This window comes from Camelus ferus, chromosome 6 (genome assembly GCF_009834535.1).
Source record: "Camelus ferus isolate YT-003-E chromosome 6, BCGSAC_Cfer_1.0, whole genome shotgun sequence".
In the NCBI taxonomy this organism is placed as follows: domain Eukaryota; kingdom Metazoa; phylum Chordata; class Mammalia; order Artiodactyla; family Camelidae; genus Camelus; species Camelus ferus.
This window is the reverse complement of record NC_045701.1, coordinates 40,985,788-41,004,122: the sequence shown is the minus strand read 5'-3', so window position 1 is coordinate 41,004,122 and position 18,335 is coordinate 40,985,788. Positions and strand designations below refer to the sequence as shown.

At 36.7% G+C, this 18,335-nt stretch overlaps 1 protein-coding gene across 1 annotated transcript; it reads right to left on the bottom strand.

Moving 5' to 3' along the window:
* Positions 1-243: 243 nt before the first annotated feature.
* Positions 244-17,411, bottom strand: PSMA6 (proteasome 20S subunit alpha 6). The gene is made up of 7 exons (XM_006186375.2): positions 17,226-17,411; positions 7,385-7,479; positions 6,832-6,913; positions 5,957-6,112; positions 3,337-3,515; positions 2,009-2,103; positions 244-468 (listed from the first exon to the last, which is right to left on the bottom strand). The coding sequence occupies exons 1-7, from the start codon at positions 17,299-17,301 to the stop codon at positions 411-413; spliced, it is 741 nt and encodes a 246-aa protein (XP_006186437.1). The 5' UTR covers positions 17,302-17,411; the 3' UTR covers positions 244-410.
* Between the last annotated feature and the right edge of the window lie 924 nt (positions 17,412-18,335).

Sequence of the window (18,335 nt, the reverse complement as noted above, 5' to 3'; positions counted from 1 at the left end):
AAGGCCTTGTGTCACACACCAACTTGTTACAGTCAGAGCAAGTTTTGAAACCAGAGTTTTAGTTTGTAATTTATAATTATGTTGTACAGCTGTAGTTTAAATTTCTGGCTATTAAGTTCCTTAAGCCAAAGAAACTTGGATCTTTAAACAAAATGAATAAAGCTACAGTATGAAGATGGTGAACATTTAATAGTCTGCATTTAACAAAGGTTTAAAATTGGACGTAAAAAAGACAGGATGCGATTATTTTCCAAAAGCACTGTTTTATTTATACAGAGTCCTAACCACTTCAGTGGCAGGAGGACTGGGAGAGATTCCTTCTTCAATCCAGGGGCCTCCATAATGTTGGCCTGTTGATACCAAACACACAGGCAAGTGGTGTCACAGATGTGGTAAACTAACTACAATGTTTAGTCTCTCTCTGCTAGAGCAACAAGGTGAGCGTCAATCTCTGCTTCTGTAAGAATCCTAGAAGGCAAAGGGAAAAAACCCACGATTTAGTTTTTGAGAACTTTTTATTATGCAAAATTCTAAAAACACACAAAAGTAGGATAGTAATGAACTCTTGTGTACCTGTCACCCACCTTCAACAATTATCATCCCTTCAAATTTATTTGAAGGAATTCCCAGGCATCATATTAACTTCATCTATACACACTAATGTTTACCTCTTTGACATCAGATCTAGAATTAGGTCTCTTGACAGCAAAACCCTTTTGGTTGCAACTATGATAGCAAATATCTAAATATAAAACTAAACTATATATAATGTATTCTATTTTAGTTCTTACGTCAAAATGCCTTTACATCTAGTATAATTCAAGTTTGTATCAGCTGAGACACAAGAAGGCACTCCATGTTGAATATGTTATTTTCTAAATGATGTTTGCCCCAAAGAAATCAATTGCTTGGCAACTTTTAATGTGACCTATTACTTACTGGCTGACTTAACAGTGAAATTTGTCAAAGTGACATTTTTTAGTGCAAATTGGGGCAATGTAAGTAGTTACATACTTGTTGATGTTTATATTATATATTCTAGTTATTAAAGAAAAAAAAAGCAACCTTTTCCTATAGGGGGCAGAGGGAGGAGGAAATTCAATTGTTTTATTTTTTTTTAATTCAATAAATATTTCTTAAATCTTTCATGTTTATATCACTTACCTGCAGGCAACAAAAAGAACAAAGCAGGAAAAAAATGTACTAACAAAACTTTTCAAGGTCTGGTTAAGCCTAGTTTACTATCTTTTCTCCCCAGCCCTAACCATGACCATGTGTCTTTATATTTGTGACCCTAGAGTAGATATACACATTAGTTAACATGTCCCCCTGCAGATTCCTTGCATCTGTGGGTTTAACTAAAGTATTTTCACAACTCACAAGAGCATCCAGATTCATGGTAAAAGTAAACCACCTCATAGGACTGCTGGGAGGATTAAGAAAGCTGATATATGTTAAGCACCCAGTATAGATCTGACTCATGGAAGCTGTGAAGCTCATTTGTGGGAATCAGTAAGAACAGACAAGCATCCAGCATCTGCAATTCAATTAGCTGTATGCAAAATTCAAGGGTTTCAGGGTTATCCAGACAGGGTCTGATGTACATCAGTATTTCATACTGTTCTTCAAAGCTCCACTTAAATAACCACTAAATAACATTCCACATGAAATGACTACTTTGGGAGCTGAATTTCTATTGGACTTAAGCTAAAAAAGAAAACATTTATGCTTACTTTACTCCTTATATAAAGGAGGTTATTTCACATCACCTCTGGCATTAGGTATAATACAAATGAAATGAGAAGAAAAGAAGTTATGTCTTTCTTAAAGAGACATCCACTAAGTTTTAAAACAGATCTCTCAGGTGCTGAAGAAAAAAAAACTAACTATAGTTCAAAAAAGTGTTTTTTCCTCAAGTTATAGGAGAAATGGACCTCCTCTATCTTTCTAGGCTAGAATTCATCACTTGGCAAACTTCTTTAAGTACCTAGCCAACAAGGTAACTCACCTGAATTTAGGATTTTCAACTGTAACTACTCCAACTTCTATTTCTGAAGGTTTGAAATCAATTGACAGGACAGTAGACAGGCATGTAATCGCAGTCTGAAAAAGTATCAACATTAAAATAATACAGTATTTGTCAGAGATTCCAAGATTTTCCCATTCCAAGCTTATTCACTTCATGAGTTAACCATAAGCTATTCATTTTTGCTCCAGACTCGAGTCATGTAGTTTTACAGCCACACAGATTGCTTAACTCTAATATGTCACCTCCCAATGACAAGAAACTTGTTTATACCAAGTCAAACCATAACTTAAAGGGATCCATCAAACAAAATAGGATGATTTACAGTCTATTTGCCAGACAATATGCAAGAGTAGCATTTGGAGTGAGATGGAGAGAGGATAAAGATGAATGTGCCATCTTCCTTCAAGGCCTTTACAGTAATAATAATTTAAGAATGTTTTAAGTGGCTTTGTAGGTGATGTGATTATTTACATGACTATGAATTGCAATTAAAAAAAAACTTTAAGAAACACTTAAACAAGACACAGTGCCTCCTGGATGAGAACTAGCTCCATATCTTTTATTAGTATACGATAACACTGCCAACCAAACATAAAAGTATGAGATGGTAATTTTTCCTGTCATTTATCAGAATCATGTTGTTAGTCTTTAGAATAGCTGTATCCCATACCCTCATTTCCAAATTTTGTTTTTAACTTCTTGGCAGTAAATAAGAGGCTTCTTTAGTCTAAGGTTACTAAATATTTGTATAGGAGTTTTGGCTTGTCCTGTCAATTTAAAACTTCCCAATCACAATGAACAATCCCCTCAAGAACCCTGCATTAAGCTAGCTCTCCTTCTGCATCCTAGATACACTTTCTCTGCCAAGTCATCCTGTGAGCATATTCTTTTACTATGAAGATGTCTGCTTCCCTGAGAATTTGGTGTGGCTGCTTTTCCTTTTGGACCATAAGAGCAACATTACTGACTCAACTTTTTCACTTTTGCTTCCAGGAAGCTTAAGCCTAATTTAAGTCACAACCATGCAGGTCTTTGGGCCTGGTCTTGACTCCTATGCTTAGTCATATTTTCCCATTTAATAAGCGTTTTGTTGAAAGCAGTTTCAAATACATTACAAAATGAGATAGTGAATTAAGTGAATAAAAGCAGTATTCATTGTTCCCACGTCACACCAATTTTACTGTTAAGCTGACAAACTTAGATACACCAGAAATAGCCTATAGAGATTTGTCAATTATGCCATGATCGTCACAATTGTATACAGCAGTAAAAAAAAAAAAAAAGTCAGCTCCTTTTGGCTAACTTACTTCCACTGTCTGTTCAAATGTCCAATCAAATTTCTTCTTCACTTTTTTTTCAAGGAAGCTGGTTGACTCGGTTTGTTTAACTCCTGCTGCAGTGGCTTTAAACCCACAGTAGTAACCTGCAGGGTCACACTTGTACACCTGAGGGCCTTGTTCTTCATCTATACCAATTAAAATCATACCTTAAAAAGAAAAAGACTCTCATTAAGTATCTTACACCTTTATACAACAAGATTTCTTCTCTCCTGGTGTTGTCACAAAGGTGTCGTTAATCATTACTCTGGCCATCTATTTTAGGATACGTGTTTTAAGAAAACTGATAACCAAAATATAGGTTATCACCACAGATAAATTAGGTAACAAATTTCCATTTGCAAAAGGTTTTATCACAGACTTTTAAAAGGTCTGAATTATCACAAATATGATGTACAATTTGCTATTACCCAAAGCGTGTTCCTTCGAACCCTAATCCCAAGGTGTTAACTGGTCAAATAAATTTGGAAAATATGTTTCACAAGCTTTTTAGAGAAAATAATATACAAAGGCATATTAAATGTTCTGCTGTAGGTTGACCTCTTTTAGCTCAGTAGTTCTTAAATTTATTTGACCAAGGAATACTTTTTGAAAAATTAATCAACTACCTGTTAAGGTTCCAGGGAACTGAAAGGGTATGGAACCCACATTGGGAATGCTGGGACAAAGTGAAATGTACCTGGGGGATACCTGTTCACCTTTACACTGCTCATCTTTGTTACCAATGGAATGTATTCCTCCAGTAGTCAGTATAAACCAAATTCTAAATTCTGTACACATAACTTTGTTATTATAAATAAAATTATGTTATTCTAAAACATACAATTAAACACCACCAACAAACTTCATTCTACTCAGCAGAGCAGGTAACAAAGTATTTAAAGAATGGCTTAACTCCACTTGAACATATTATAAGACTTCTTTGTTCAACTACTTTATTCTATAAAGATGTTTTATAGACTCTAGTAATGAGGAATTTTCAGTCTTATTTTATTGACAAACACTATGACAGTGACCAACTATCCGCTTTATTCCAATGTTATGTTTCCCTGTAATTTTCTTTACATTTTATACTTGATATATGTATACAAAGTAGAAGAGCAACACAAAAGAGAGATCCACTTACTGCTTGGGAGAAAAAAGAAACACTTCTTTACTCCAGGGTCTTGCAAGATGAGCAGGGTTTAACAGGTGATAAGGAAATGAAGGCCAATCAAGGCAAAAGGAACATACACAAAGGCACCAAGACATGAAAGGTCAGGGCACACCCAGGGAATGACAGAAAGATCCGTGTATTACAGGGGCTTCAGGTGAGAGAGGAATGCAGGCCAAGAAAGAGGCAACTTCGGAATAAACTGTAAGGGGACTTGCAAGCCATATTAAGAAGTTTGGAATTTACACTGTATTTCCAAGGAAACAATGATCAAAATTTGATGTTAGAATAACTCATGCCGCAATATGGAACAGTCTAGGAAAGAGTGAGAAGGGAGAAAAGAGGTAAATTAGGTGGCAAAGGCAAGAGACAACGAAACAGTGACAGAGGAGATGGGAGGAACAGATATTTTAAGGTAAAGCTTGATGACTAAACAGATGACCAGGGAAGGTGAGGTGAGGGTAGAAAAGAAGTTGAGGATGAATGTAGAAAAACTGCAATGATTTCAAGTTTGAACTATCCATGGGAAAAGGAGAAGGGGCCTGGGCTAAAGCTAATGAGGGGTGACTGGTATACAGGTAGTAAATGAAGCCATGAAATTGGATGTGGTCACCCAGACAGAACAAAGAGGAGAGAAGGACCAAGGAGAGAAACCTGATGACCAACATTAAGGGACCAGTTGACGAGAATGAGCTAAGCAAAGTGAGGAGAACAGTATCACTGAAGAAATCAAGGGAGAATTTTTAAGTGACAGGTCAAAAACAGGGTCAGATGCTAAAATCATTACATTGCTTGCTTTAATCCTCATGAATGAATGACACAATGTCAGAAACAAATGTGTTGAATCTTTTAGACTAATGTATTACAATAAATCTAAAATCAGTAAATCTGATCCCTCTCAACAAAATTTTACATGTTTTTTAAAGAAGAAATTTATTCTAAGTATATGAATCTCAGGCATATGTGTGTGAGCCTGATACTTCAGGGTGGTCAAAAGAAACAGCTTGTTAAGATGCCTAGTTTAGGCATTTCCACTGAACTAATAATCTAGAATTGCAGTAGAATCCCTATTACAAAAGCCTAATGTCATAGTGCCTTAGATCTTTCAAATCACATACCCTAAATAGAAATATTTTGATAAAAAGTCTAACAGCATCTAATGCTTAAAAGTAATGCCTAAAATACTATTATGAAACTTATTCTTCCATCACTGATTTATTATGAAGATTTCCTTACCTTTTATAGTTTCCAAACCACACGTTCAAAACCCAAGTGTTACTGAAATAACTTCCTTTATGCATGCTCTTTGTTTTTTTACTGAAGTACAGTCAGTTACAATGTGTCAATTTCTGATTTACAGCACAGTGTCCCAATCATACGCATGTTCTCTTAAAAAATTGTAATTCATTAATTATTTGGGAGACTTCACATACTTACAACAACCAAGAGGCCTCATTTCAGCATTCTGTGTGTAGACCTGAGAAATATCTGCAATTCTTTTACACAGCATGTCCACAGGAATCTCATAACCATACTTGTATTTCCAGTTAGCTGCCTCATAGCGTGCCCTCTGTACCTGGGATCGGCTGTCAGCTTAGAGTATAAAAAACAAAAGTTTACTTGTTTAGAAGGAAAGAATGAACCTCAAAGCCAGACAATTTTCCATCTATCTTCATTGTGACCTAAGGAAAGCAGAAGTGGTCCATTATGGCTTTTTCTCCCACTAATGAGTCGTGAATGACTCAGTAATTAGTACATGACAAAAAAAGGAAAAAAATTCAAAAGATGGAGTTCTACACACAGTACTGCCCTTTTATGTTGAACCTTTCAACAGCTGTAAAAATAGTTTTTAAAAGTGTCTAGTAACTCCCAAAAGAACAAGTTTTAAGGAGACAGAATAATGCTTCTCCTGATCTTTTTTTTATAGGCTTGAATTTTCCCTTTATTTCAGAAAATAGAAACCCAGAATAATTTTTGTAATTCTCACTTACTTCTAACCAGTGTCAGTATCACCACATGTGAGATATAATGACTTACATCCCCTTCAGCTATTAACTATATCTGAAATAAATCATCTGAGAGGAGCCTCAGTCCAGTTTCCCTGACAGTAGCATAGAGATCTAATTCTATTAAACTTATGATTTCTAAAAAGCTCACAATACTTTGAAGATACTGATACTAACCTTGGAAGACTGCAAATCTACTCATATCACCTGAAAATTAGGCACTAAAGGGAGCTTTTAAAAATTAATACAACACTCAAAAATATTTTGAAGAAAATAATAAATTTAAGTAGATACCAAGCCAATTACCTGTCATTCCTGTCATCACACAGCCAATGTTTTCAGTTATCTTGAATAAGTGAGTCACTGTGCTAGAATCCAATAATTTGTCCTAAAGAACAAAATAAATCAAGATAATTAAAAAAAAATCAGATTTCTGTGTAGTGATTAAAAATACTATGGAATTATAACAATGAACTATATAATAAATGTCTTCTGTTCATTTTACAATTAAAACCAATTTAAAAGGGGGGAGGGGCTCTGTTTTCCTTTTTTAGGTGATGCTTCCTGTGAGCAATAACTATAGCTCCCCAAAATGTGTTTCAAGGTCCCTGAAGACAAAAGACCTACAAATCCCACTGTGCTTATAATCATGACACAAAATTCAACATGTTAATTCTGTCTGCTCAGCTAAACTGTCCAGAGCTGCTCAATAAATACTTCTTGGATAACAGCTAGGAAAGTAGGGTCAAAGCAAAAATACTGTTAACATATATAGATAATAATATACCCTCGTACAAACTTGTGAAAAACCCTTGCTTTGTATTCCGTAATAGTTGGCTATCTGGGCGGTACTACTTACAGGTACTTTCTTCTGTGTGACAATTACTGCACAGTCTTTCCCTCTGACAGCTACTGATGTAAGGCCACCCTGGTTTATAGCTTTAAAAGCATATTCTGGAAAATAAAACAGTTTTTTTAAAAGGTGAAATGATTCATGCAACGTAATAATAAAGTCATTAAAAATAAAGAGCTTTATGAACTAACATGGAATGCTGTACAAAACATGCAAAGTCAAAATAATAATGATAATAATAAAGCATAATTAAACCAACTCCATTTCTTTCCATTTTAATCATTTCCATCAGGTGCAAGTACCAAATTTCCAATAAAGATTTAATTATTTTTTATCATATCAAATCTTTTACAAATTATGTTTTATCATTTAAAAAGTTTGTTTCGTAGCCATTATTTCTACCAAGTCTGGTATTCCTGGGTCAAATTAGGTTGCTCTAAATTTTCTCAAGATTTACTATTTCTGTCAACTTTTGGTCAACAAGTAATCGATCATATGCAGTTTTATTTGCTGTTAGATTATTTTGCATTGTTTTTCCCCCTACCAAGTTGAAATTTTCTGGACCATGTTTTTTGCAATTTTCACATTACCTACACCATAGGATTCTTTAGTTTATCTACAACCAGCTTCAGCTTGTGCCCTTCTAGCTGCTGTCAAACCATCCCCCAGGTTAAAACAGCTGGATCAAAGTGGTTTATAAAAACAAACTACTATGGCACCATGCAGTTTAGTTGAAAATGACTGCCTCTGGAGAGTAGAATTACAGATGAGACTATCTCTTTCTATGTTATATAGTTCCTTAATATTTAAATTTAATATAAACATATACTTTGTAAATTAGGAAAATAGAAACAGAAATTAATATATGCTCATTTGAGGAGATATAGAAGATAATGTAAAAGAGAAAATTATATATAAATACGTATATTCTAAATATATATGCTACCTACTGAAGACACTAATAAAAGTACACATATATAATAAAATGGTAAGTAAAGTTGGAGGGACTATATTAATATTAGGTAAAGCAGACTTCAAGACAAAGGGTACTATCAGAAATAGAGACATTTCAAAATGGTAGAAGAATCAATTCATAAGAAGACGTAACAATCATAAATGCATATGCACCTTCTAAGAGTACTTCAAAATACATGAAAGGAAAATTGACAAAATTAAAAAGAGAAATGGCCAATCCTACCTAGTTAAAGATTTTAACACTGCCACTTAGCAATTACTAGAAACAGACACACACACAAAGTAGACATACATGAAATGAAAACCCTCTATCAACCACGGTGACCCAGGTGGTATCTGTAGAACACTACTGGCAACAACTAAAGGCACAGGTATTAACAGTATAATAAAAATGCAGATGGTACATTTACCAAGACAGATTATATGTTAGGCCGTAAAACAAGATTCAAATGAAGTACTGAAATTCCTAAACATATGAAAATTTAAAAACATACATCTAAATAATCCACGTGGTCAAAGAAGTAATCACAAGAGAAATTTTTAAATGTTTTGAACTGAATGGTAAAGAAAATTTATCAAAACTTGTAGGATGCAGCTAAAACAGTGTTCATAAGGAATTTTACTGCTATGGTGGACAGACCCTAAGGTGTCCTCCCCTCCACAATACCTGGCTCCTGGTGTTCACACCTTTGTATAATCCCTTCCCGACTGTGGGCAAGATCTATAACTACCTTCTAACAAACTAAATATGGCAAAGGAAATGGGATGGCACTCTCCTGATCACATTGCATTATATAAGACTCCGTCTTGCTAGCAGACTCACTCTAGAGATTCTTCTTGCTGGTTGATAAGTGGCTATATGGCAAGAAACCACTGGTGGCCTCTGGTGAAAAGCCATAAAGTAGCTGGGGCCCTTAGTCCTAAACCTAAATTTCCACTTTAAGAAGATAGAAAAGGGCAAAATAAACCCAAATTAGAAGAAAAGAAATAATAAAGACCAGAAGTCAATAGACAAAAAAGAGAACATCAGCAAAGTCAAAAATTGATTCTTTGAACAAAAGCAATAAACCAACAAAATTAGAAATCCTTTGGTAAGCTGAAAAACAGCCCCCAAATCCATGTCCTAATCCCTGGCACCTGCAAATATTATTTTATAGAGCACAAAAAAGGATCTTTGCAAACGTGATTAGGTTAATATTGGGATGGAGGAGATTACCCCGGTGGGCCCTAAATGCAATCATATGTATCTGTATTAGGAGAGAGAGGGAAATTTTACACACACAGAGAGGAAGGTGCTATGAAGAGGAAGCAGAAAGATTTGCTCCCCAGGCCAAAAAAAGCCTCTAGAAGTAGAAGTGACAAGGAATGCGTTCTGCCCTGGAGCCTCCAGACAGAGCACAGCCCTGCCTGACACCGTGTCAGCTGATACTGATTTTGGATTTCTGGCCTCCAGAATTGTGAGAGAATAAACTTTTGTTTTTTTAAGCCCCCAAGTTAGTTGTAATTTGTTACAGCAGCCACAGGAAACTAATACAAACTCCAAGCTGGACTCATCAAAAAAAAAAAAAACAAAAAAAAAAAACAAAAAAAAAACCAGAATACAAATGACCAGTTATCAGGGAAAAGGGAGGTTATCACTATAGATATTACAGAGATAAATGTACATTATTCTTTTGTTTATAGTCCTTGATCCTTCCACTCCCATGTCTTTGCTTCTTCAAGTCCTATCTGGACAGCCCTACCACTCTTATTCCCACCCAACTGAAGCTTGCCCTTCCCCTAGAGACTCTTCCATTTTCCCTGACACTTACTCTGATTGTCCCAGAAGGGATTTTTCAACCCTTTCTCTGAATTCCCATATAATTTCCTATTTCACCAGTAATTTTAGCATTTTCAAGTGTGTAATTTCCCCCTCCACATCCAGACTGGATAGTCAAAGTAGGAACCAAGGAAATTTAAAATTACATTTGCAACCAGTAGATACTAAATCACAGGTTGGCCATGGGCCCAATCCAGCTTACTCAAATTGGCTTAGAATGTAGTTTCTAGAAAGATTTTAATTAACTAAAAAGTCAGATAAAATCAGGGTTTAGTTTTTTTAGGGAGAAAAAAAAATTCTGGTAACATCTGACCCGCATTCCCACATAGCAACTGTCCTGCAGAGCAAAAATCATCTAGGGCTGGCACGTGTTTTGCAGTTTTCCACAGTTCCCGTCACTTCTCGTCCTATCTCACCAGCTGGTTTTACTCATGTGCATTATATATCTGGCCTGCTTAAATAATGCAAAAGATAAAGGACATAAAAGAAAGAGCTATCTCCCTCACCACAGTATAAAATTTTATCCCACAAAATATTTAAAATTTTCCATATAAAAAAATGGTTCTCAATAATGTACCTAAGAATTTGCCAGGATTCATTACAGGAGTTCAAGTCCTCTTTCCCTCTCCATACAGACTAGTGCTGTCCAACAAAACTTCCTGAGACAATGGCTATGTTCTATATGTGCACTGTCCAATACCCATTAGCCCCATGTGGCTATTAAACACTTGAAATGTGGCTAGTGCAATTGAGTAACTGAATTTTCAACTTAAAATTCTTAGTTAAGAATATCATTCCTACTATTCATCTCCTACTTCTTGATCTCCACTGCTTCCACCTCCTCAACCAGCTCCTTAAATACTGGTATCCCCCAGGATTCTATAATTTCTCCCTAACCATGGGTGATTTTATCCTATATAATCACTACTAATTCTGTCATTTTTAGCTCTGAACCGTATTTGCAAATGCCTATTTCCCCCACAGGCTTGTCTCAAATTAAACTCCTCTTCTCTATAAACCTGCTTCTTACAGTTCTTATCTCAAATTACTAACCGCTCAAGTTTTCAAGCTACAAACTTGGGTACCATTCTTGACTCTTCATTTCTCTGTCATCAGGAGAAATGTCCACTCCTCTCTAGGATTTGCTTTAAAATACTCTAGCAGAGAGGGGGAAAGTGCATGGTAAAGTAAGATTGACAAAATGTTGACAACTGCTGAAGCTGGGTATGGGTACATGAGGGTCATTGTACTATTATTCTACTTACTTTTGTTTGAAAGTTTCCATAATAAAATTTAAAAAAATAAAATAAACTCAAGAGTCTCCCCTTCTCCACCCTTTCTCTGTACCTTAGTTCACTCATTAGGGCTTATAAGGATTACTCCATTGTGGCCTTCCTTTCACCTGTCCCTTTGTACTCTAATTCTACAGTCAACTCTCTCGTTATCTTACTCAGTACTCAGTGTCGTTCTCAAAGACCTCTGCTATGTCCAAAACCCATGGGACCAAGTCCAAATGCCAGCACAGCATCCAAATCTCTTCACAATTTTGCTACAATCTGCTCTTCCAGTCGTCACTGTCTGCTCCAGCCACACTGACTGACCAATGCACTGGTCTCCCCAAATTTCCTTATCTAATCTCCATGCAGATCAATTCATCTTCTGAGGAAACTTTCCTGACTCTCACCTTCAGTGTCATTTCCCAAAGTACCCTTCTTTGCACAGATATTTTAATACCATACTGTACTATAATTGTCAATAAAATTTTGTGTAAATGATTACCCATTATAACATTACCACTAGCATAAAATAAATAAATGACAAGGATATACTGTACAGCACAGGGAATACAGCCAGTATTTTATAATAACTATAAGTGGAGCATAACCTTCAAAAATTGTGAATCACTATACTGTATACCTGAAACTCATATATTGTATATCAACTATACCTCAATTTAAAAAATCTTTAAAAATACCACGATAAAATATACATCTTATAATGTTGACAAAAGTGGAAACTGCCAAGAAAGAATCTAGAGATGATTTAATAACTAAAAAATATCTTCTAAAGAAACACTGGTTGGGTAAAAAGTAATACCACAGTTTACAGTAAAGGTGAGCATGAAGGCCAAATAAGAAAAAAATCTGAATAGTTTATGGGCAGCATTTAAAAGGCATATTTACTTTTTAAAGCCAGAGTCCAAGTGTCAGAAATAGTAATTAAATACTTTATTTCCATCACTAAAGATTTTTGTTTTATGGATAAAATTTCAGAAACTTTCAAAGCTAGCAAACACTATGATGTTACTCTCAGTAATCTGTTCTTCAATGTCCAAGATTATGCAGGAAAATAACTCATAGCCCATTTCCCACTTTTTAAATGGGAAAAATTATGGTGGATTATAGTCTATCCCAAACCCCCAATTTTTAAAAAATTGAAGTATAGCTAATTTACAATGTTGAGTTAGTTTCAGGTGTACTGCGAAGTGATTCAGTTATACATATATATACCTACTTTTAAAATATATATTCTTTTTTTCAGAGTCTTTCCATCAGAGGTTATTACAAGATACTGAATGCAGTTCCCTGTGCTATACAGTAGGATCTTGTTTTTCATCTATTTTATATAGTAGTGTGTATCTGTTAATCCTGAACTCCTACTTTATCCCTCCCCACCTTCCCCTTTTTTGGGAACCCTAAATTTGTTTTCTATGTCTGTGAGTCTATTTCAGTTTTGAATCTAATTTCTTAATTTGTAACTTAAATACACAGTAAATTACCTATATATATTAGACTGAACTACATGAAAAAGCCTTTTACAGGGAAAGAATAGTCAAACATCAGCAGTTTCATAAGGTTCAACCTAACAACAAACCATGAGGTTAGAATGCAAATTGCTTCCTTAATCACAAACAAAATGGTTAATAAACAGCTGTTTATATGTAGAGACTTCTTTTCCACAGTAATTTCTCATACACTTTGCTTCTTCCCCTACAATTTTGTCTAACACTTTCCAGTTTTTCCAGGACTCGTTTGTATAATACTAGGAAAAAACTGGGGCTAAATATAAAAGATACTGTGACAAAATGTTCAGGATTAGAACACAATGTCTGACAATGGCTCACAGTGTGACCTGCTCAGTGGGATGCTAGCAACAGATCTACATCCCCTTTATTGATGTCATCAGCTTTGCAAAGCAGCTACAGGTGATTCTGAAATTCTGCAGATTTTAGGAATGTAACTCAAGATTTTTACCACCCATAATCTTGTCTAAAATGCTGTACTGAGATAAAAACTAAACTTTTTGGTGGTAAGCATGATGTAGGGTATATAGAAATATAATGTTGTACACATGAAACTTATATAATGTTATAAACCAATGTTTCCTCAATTGAAAAAAAAGTCTTAAAAAAAAAAAAAAAAAGAATGCAGCCCTACTAAGACCTTGATTTCAGCCTGTGTGACCCAAAGATGAGCCTACCAGACTTCTAACTTACAAAACAGGGAGAAAATAAATAGATGTTGTTTAAAAATAAACAAATACCTGTGCTGAGTTTTGGAAGATAAATATGACTTTTTTCCCAATATAAACATAAGCTGGAAAAATAACGTATGGCCCATAACATTCTTTGAAGTTTGGTTATAAAAAAAAAACAAACAGAGAGATGTTCTATTGGGGCAAGGCAAGTATTCTGCAGGAAAGTCTATATTCAATTTCAATACTGTATGACTAGAAACTTTTTGTTATTAAGATTTTTTGATACTGTTCATTCTCTATCCCTAATCTTCTAACTTAAGCAGGAAGTGTGTCTCATTTCATGATGCCTCTTAATACTACACTCCTTAAAATTGTGATCTTCAGGCAGGGAGGGTCATTAGAAATCTTGGGCACTGGTGGGTTGGTGGTGGTGGTGAAAACATAGCAGCATTTGATCCCATTACATTTTGGTGTAGTTTTATTATGTACATATTCATGAATATATATACACATAAACATGTATGTATGAATATAAACACACATTTAATTTCAAATCAGATTCAAGGAGGGCATGAGAAATCTGGGTTAAGAAACATTCTTAAAACAAGATTTTTTTTTAAACTGCAAAAGAGGCAAACAGTAAGAACTTCTCAGTCCATTTATTTGTGAAATTCCTGATTCCATTTTTATCAGCCACTTGTTTTTCTGACAGCGACCATCACAGAAACATTTACTGAGCAGTTACTATGTGACAGGCACTGTTCTAAGTACTTTACATCTATTAACTCATTAAATCCTTACAGTCCTATAAGGTAAGTGGAATTATTATCTCTATTTTACACATGAAGAATGTTCTCCTAGTTGGCGTGGAGCAAGGACTCCCCAGGAATCCTGGCTTTAACACACAGTACCACTTCTAGATTAGAAAACTGCCCTCTTCAGTCTGTCTCTTCCAGTCCCTTTCTTTCCTGTTTCTCATCACCTTTCTTAAAAGCAACCAGGCAGTGCTCACTTTCACCGGGAGGCAAATTCAAGTGACTGCTCCTACCTCCCTTGCCAAACACATCCAGCAAAAGTATTAAGTAAAAAAGTAGTAGTAGACAGAAGGGCCTGAAAGTAGCCAGGCTTATGGACCTCACTTTCCTCACTGATAACCTGGGGAATTTCTGAAATTATATTTCAAAGCCAGGTGTTCTGTATATAGTGCTACAGTTTTCCTTCTCTCTCTCTCTCTCTCTCTCTTCTCTCTCCCTCCCTCCCTCTCCCTTCTCCCTGCCTCTCTCTCTCTCTCTCTCACACACACACACACACACACACACACACACACACACAATCTGAATACACTGAGAAAAATTTTAATAGTTACCAAAGGGTACAGATAACAATAAAAAAATCTTTCTCCCTACTTCTTGGGAAAAAACAGTCAATAGTTTGTTTATAATTATAGTTAGCAGTGTACATTTAAATTTACGCCTCTTTTTAAAAATTTATCAACTTTAGACCACATTTATCTTTTGAATCCCAACTATGGAAGATGAGGACTATACTCACCTTCCCATTAATCTTTCCATTCCCTTGTCATTTACCCATTTTGTTGTATCATTTTCCCACTGTTATGGTTAACATTTTGTGCTCTGTAATTTTTACATGCTTTGTCTCTGGCAGATTCTAAGGTTTATAAACTAATAAAAAGTATTTACGTTATGATACTGTACATATTTCACTAGAGAACCAATCATGGATGGACCATAAAAAAAGGATATTCTATGTCTACAGAGCTACTAATCTAAAAGACCAAAAACTGAGCCAAAGAATCAAAGAAAAACATTTACTGAAGTTTTAATACTATGCCAAGCACTCTACATAATATCGCCTTATTTAATCCTCAAAACAACCACATAAGGAAGGAATTATTAGGCCAACTTTGCAAACAGAAACTAAGGCTAAAGTTGTGTTACTTGCCCAGGTTGGCTAGTATGGCGCAGAGCAGGAATCTGAATCCAGACCTGAACTCTTCACCACTAAACTGCTTGCTCATACCAACTATTCTTTCACTTTCCTTTTCCTAGCAAGGTCTAATTAGTGCCCTGAAAAGCAGAGGGAGTGTTATTCAACAAGGCAGAGCTTAAATTATTCTGTCTAGATATTTAACTTGTTTTTAACTACGTGTAATATTCTAAATCTTTTAAAACCATTAAAATGACACTACAGTCAGCCTTTCTACTCACCGAATCTGGAAAGCATTAAAGCCTATGCTTTATGGCTAGATTTCAAAATATAGCATACTGTAGGTCTAAGTGACTTTTCCTGTTCACGTATTAAAAACCACAAAAGAGAATATTCAAAGCATAGTCCAATATAGAAAAAGTCTTTAAAACTCAGGAATGAAACTTTAAAAATGAAACTTCCTTGAGGATACAGTTATTTCTCTGTTCTATCTCAGATCATATTTTTCAATGGGGGATGAGTTAAAAGGGTTACTGAATTACCATTATGATACTGTTTCTTGCTACATTATATCCAGTATGTAACCATAGAGTAGACCGGTGTCATTCCAAGTTATCTTTAACTATTTCTAAAATTTACAGGTAAAGAGAATCTCATTTATAGGCCAATTCTCTCCTTATGATTTCCAAGCACAGATGATTATATTACGGTCCTCACTAAGGCACTGCGGGTGCTAAACTCACTCAAAGGCGAAATTATCACGGGCCAGTTGTAAATCTGATTCTTCTCATAATGAATTCATCCATGGCAAGGAGTTACGGGTCGGGGGTTATAATCATAATCTAAACCCTGAGCATTTCGATCCAACAAAATGTACTGTTACGCTGAATAACTGATAACTAGTTTAGGGTTTATTTCCACCGAAGCTCTTTTTCAGGAAACAGCTAGCTCACCATACCTCATCTACAACTCAGGAACAGCTTTTAAACTACAGAAGCATTCAAACAGATGTGAGTAAAAGGGGATGTTAGTGCCAAGAGCAGCTCTAGAACTGATAGCCACTCATCCTACCAGTTATGCAAAGACGTCCTGAACTCTGTAGATATTTGTAATTTAGCGCTTTTTATTCTTCTTTTTATCCGTTTGTTTACCTATCTGTCATTCCCTTGAAGCTGTGAGCTTCAGGACAAGAGAGGGTGTGATATTTCTGCATCCCCTAGGACGAGCACAGCGTCTCTGAATTCCTGTGTGGAACTAACCACAGGACAAGGAAGTTCATGCTGCAAACAAAGTAAATTGGAGAGGGAACGTTTTAACTAGAAGGTCAAGGAACCAACTATCTTCTAGATAATTACAGGCGTTGGGCCCACTCAGGTCAAAATGTAACAGGTGAAGAGGCCTCAGAAAGCTGACTCCGGCATTACCGCCCTATCTTCCTTAACTCTTTATTATGCGGCCGCTCGTCCTGGAGAGCTCCCGACCCCTGCCTGCAGACACGGGTGGGAACATCACCGGACTCATCCTGGCTCCGGCCCTCCCCTCGTCCCAGCTCCGGCCACGTCTGCCAGCTCCAGGCCGTACCATGACAGAGCAATCCGCGTGGACCCAAGGCAGACCTGGTTCACTCACCTACTTGGTAGAGCCGGCCCTCGGGGGAAAAAATGGTAATGTGGCGGTCAAAACCAGCGCTGGAACCACGGGACATGGTGGTGCACCGCTACTCCAAGCACAGTCCCCGGGCCCCGTAGCTCCCGCACCAGGCGTACAAACCCCTGCGGAAGTTTCTGCGACTGCTTCCGGGGCACCAGCCGGCTTCATCCGCTCTTGCGCACCGAACTCACAACTCTCGCCAGTTCAAGCGCGGAAAGAGCTCCAAGGGCCCGCCCCTGGAGGTGGGGGTGGGGAGAACTGAGCTAAGGTTTTGGATATGCGCGTGCGCCAGCAGCACGTGTGGGCGGGTTGAAGACGGCAGGTGAATCTCTGGTTGTGGAGGTTTAGAGCTTTCATCTGGGGAATCAGTTGATTATAGCAAGAACTGAAAAGCTCTCCAGGCCGTGGAGAAGTGATTTGACTATCAGTGAGATCTAAATGGATCCTGCATGTAACAAGCCTCTCGTTAGTTTTGGCATTTATATAACCAGCCTGTGTCTGCATTGCTGGTGTTCTTCCTAACTTCCATTTACCCAACCACTTTCCTTCCTGCTACTACAGGGAGAAATAAATGGATTGCAGCTGTTGCCGCAGCAGCCTTTCATTTTAGGTACAGAAGAGAGAGGTTTGTGGTAGCCACTCCAGAGCAGAATTTTCTTCTGGCCAGGCAAAATCCTTTGGCCAGCAGCCCCCGACAGCTGTGTCTTAAAAGTGGAACTGAGGTTAAAATATGGGTGTAATAGAGGAATCGGTAGCCTTGATTGATAGTGTACAAAAACCGAAGGGACAGGACTCATAGCGAGCTAGTGTTGAATGGACTAAAGTGAGCAATTCCAAGCTGGCAAGGCAGCTCCCGGAGAACAGCAGGTTCTCATCAGGTGGCTTTTCAAATTGTAAAAGGTGCCTATTTTGACCTAACCCCAAGGCACACTCTTTATTTACTGAATATGTAATGCAGAACAGATGTTAGGCTAGAGTTGCCCGCCCCCTCTGCTCAATAGTTTGTGCACCAGGAAGGCCAGATGTACCAAGGTTTCTGGCACTTCATGCCTGCTGTCACTAATACTGAAATAGGGATTCTTATTACCT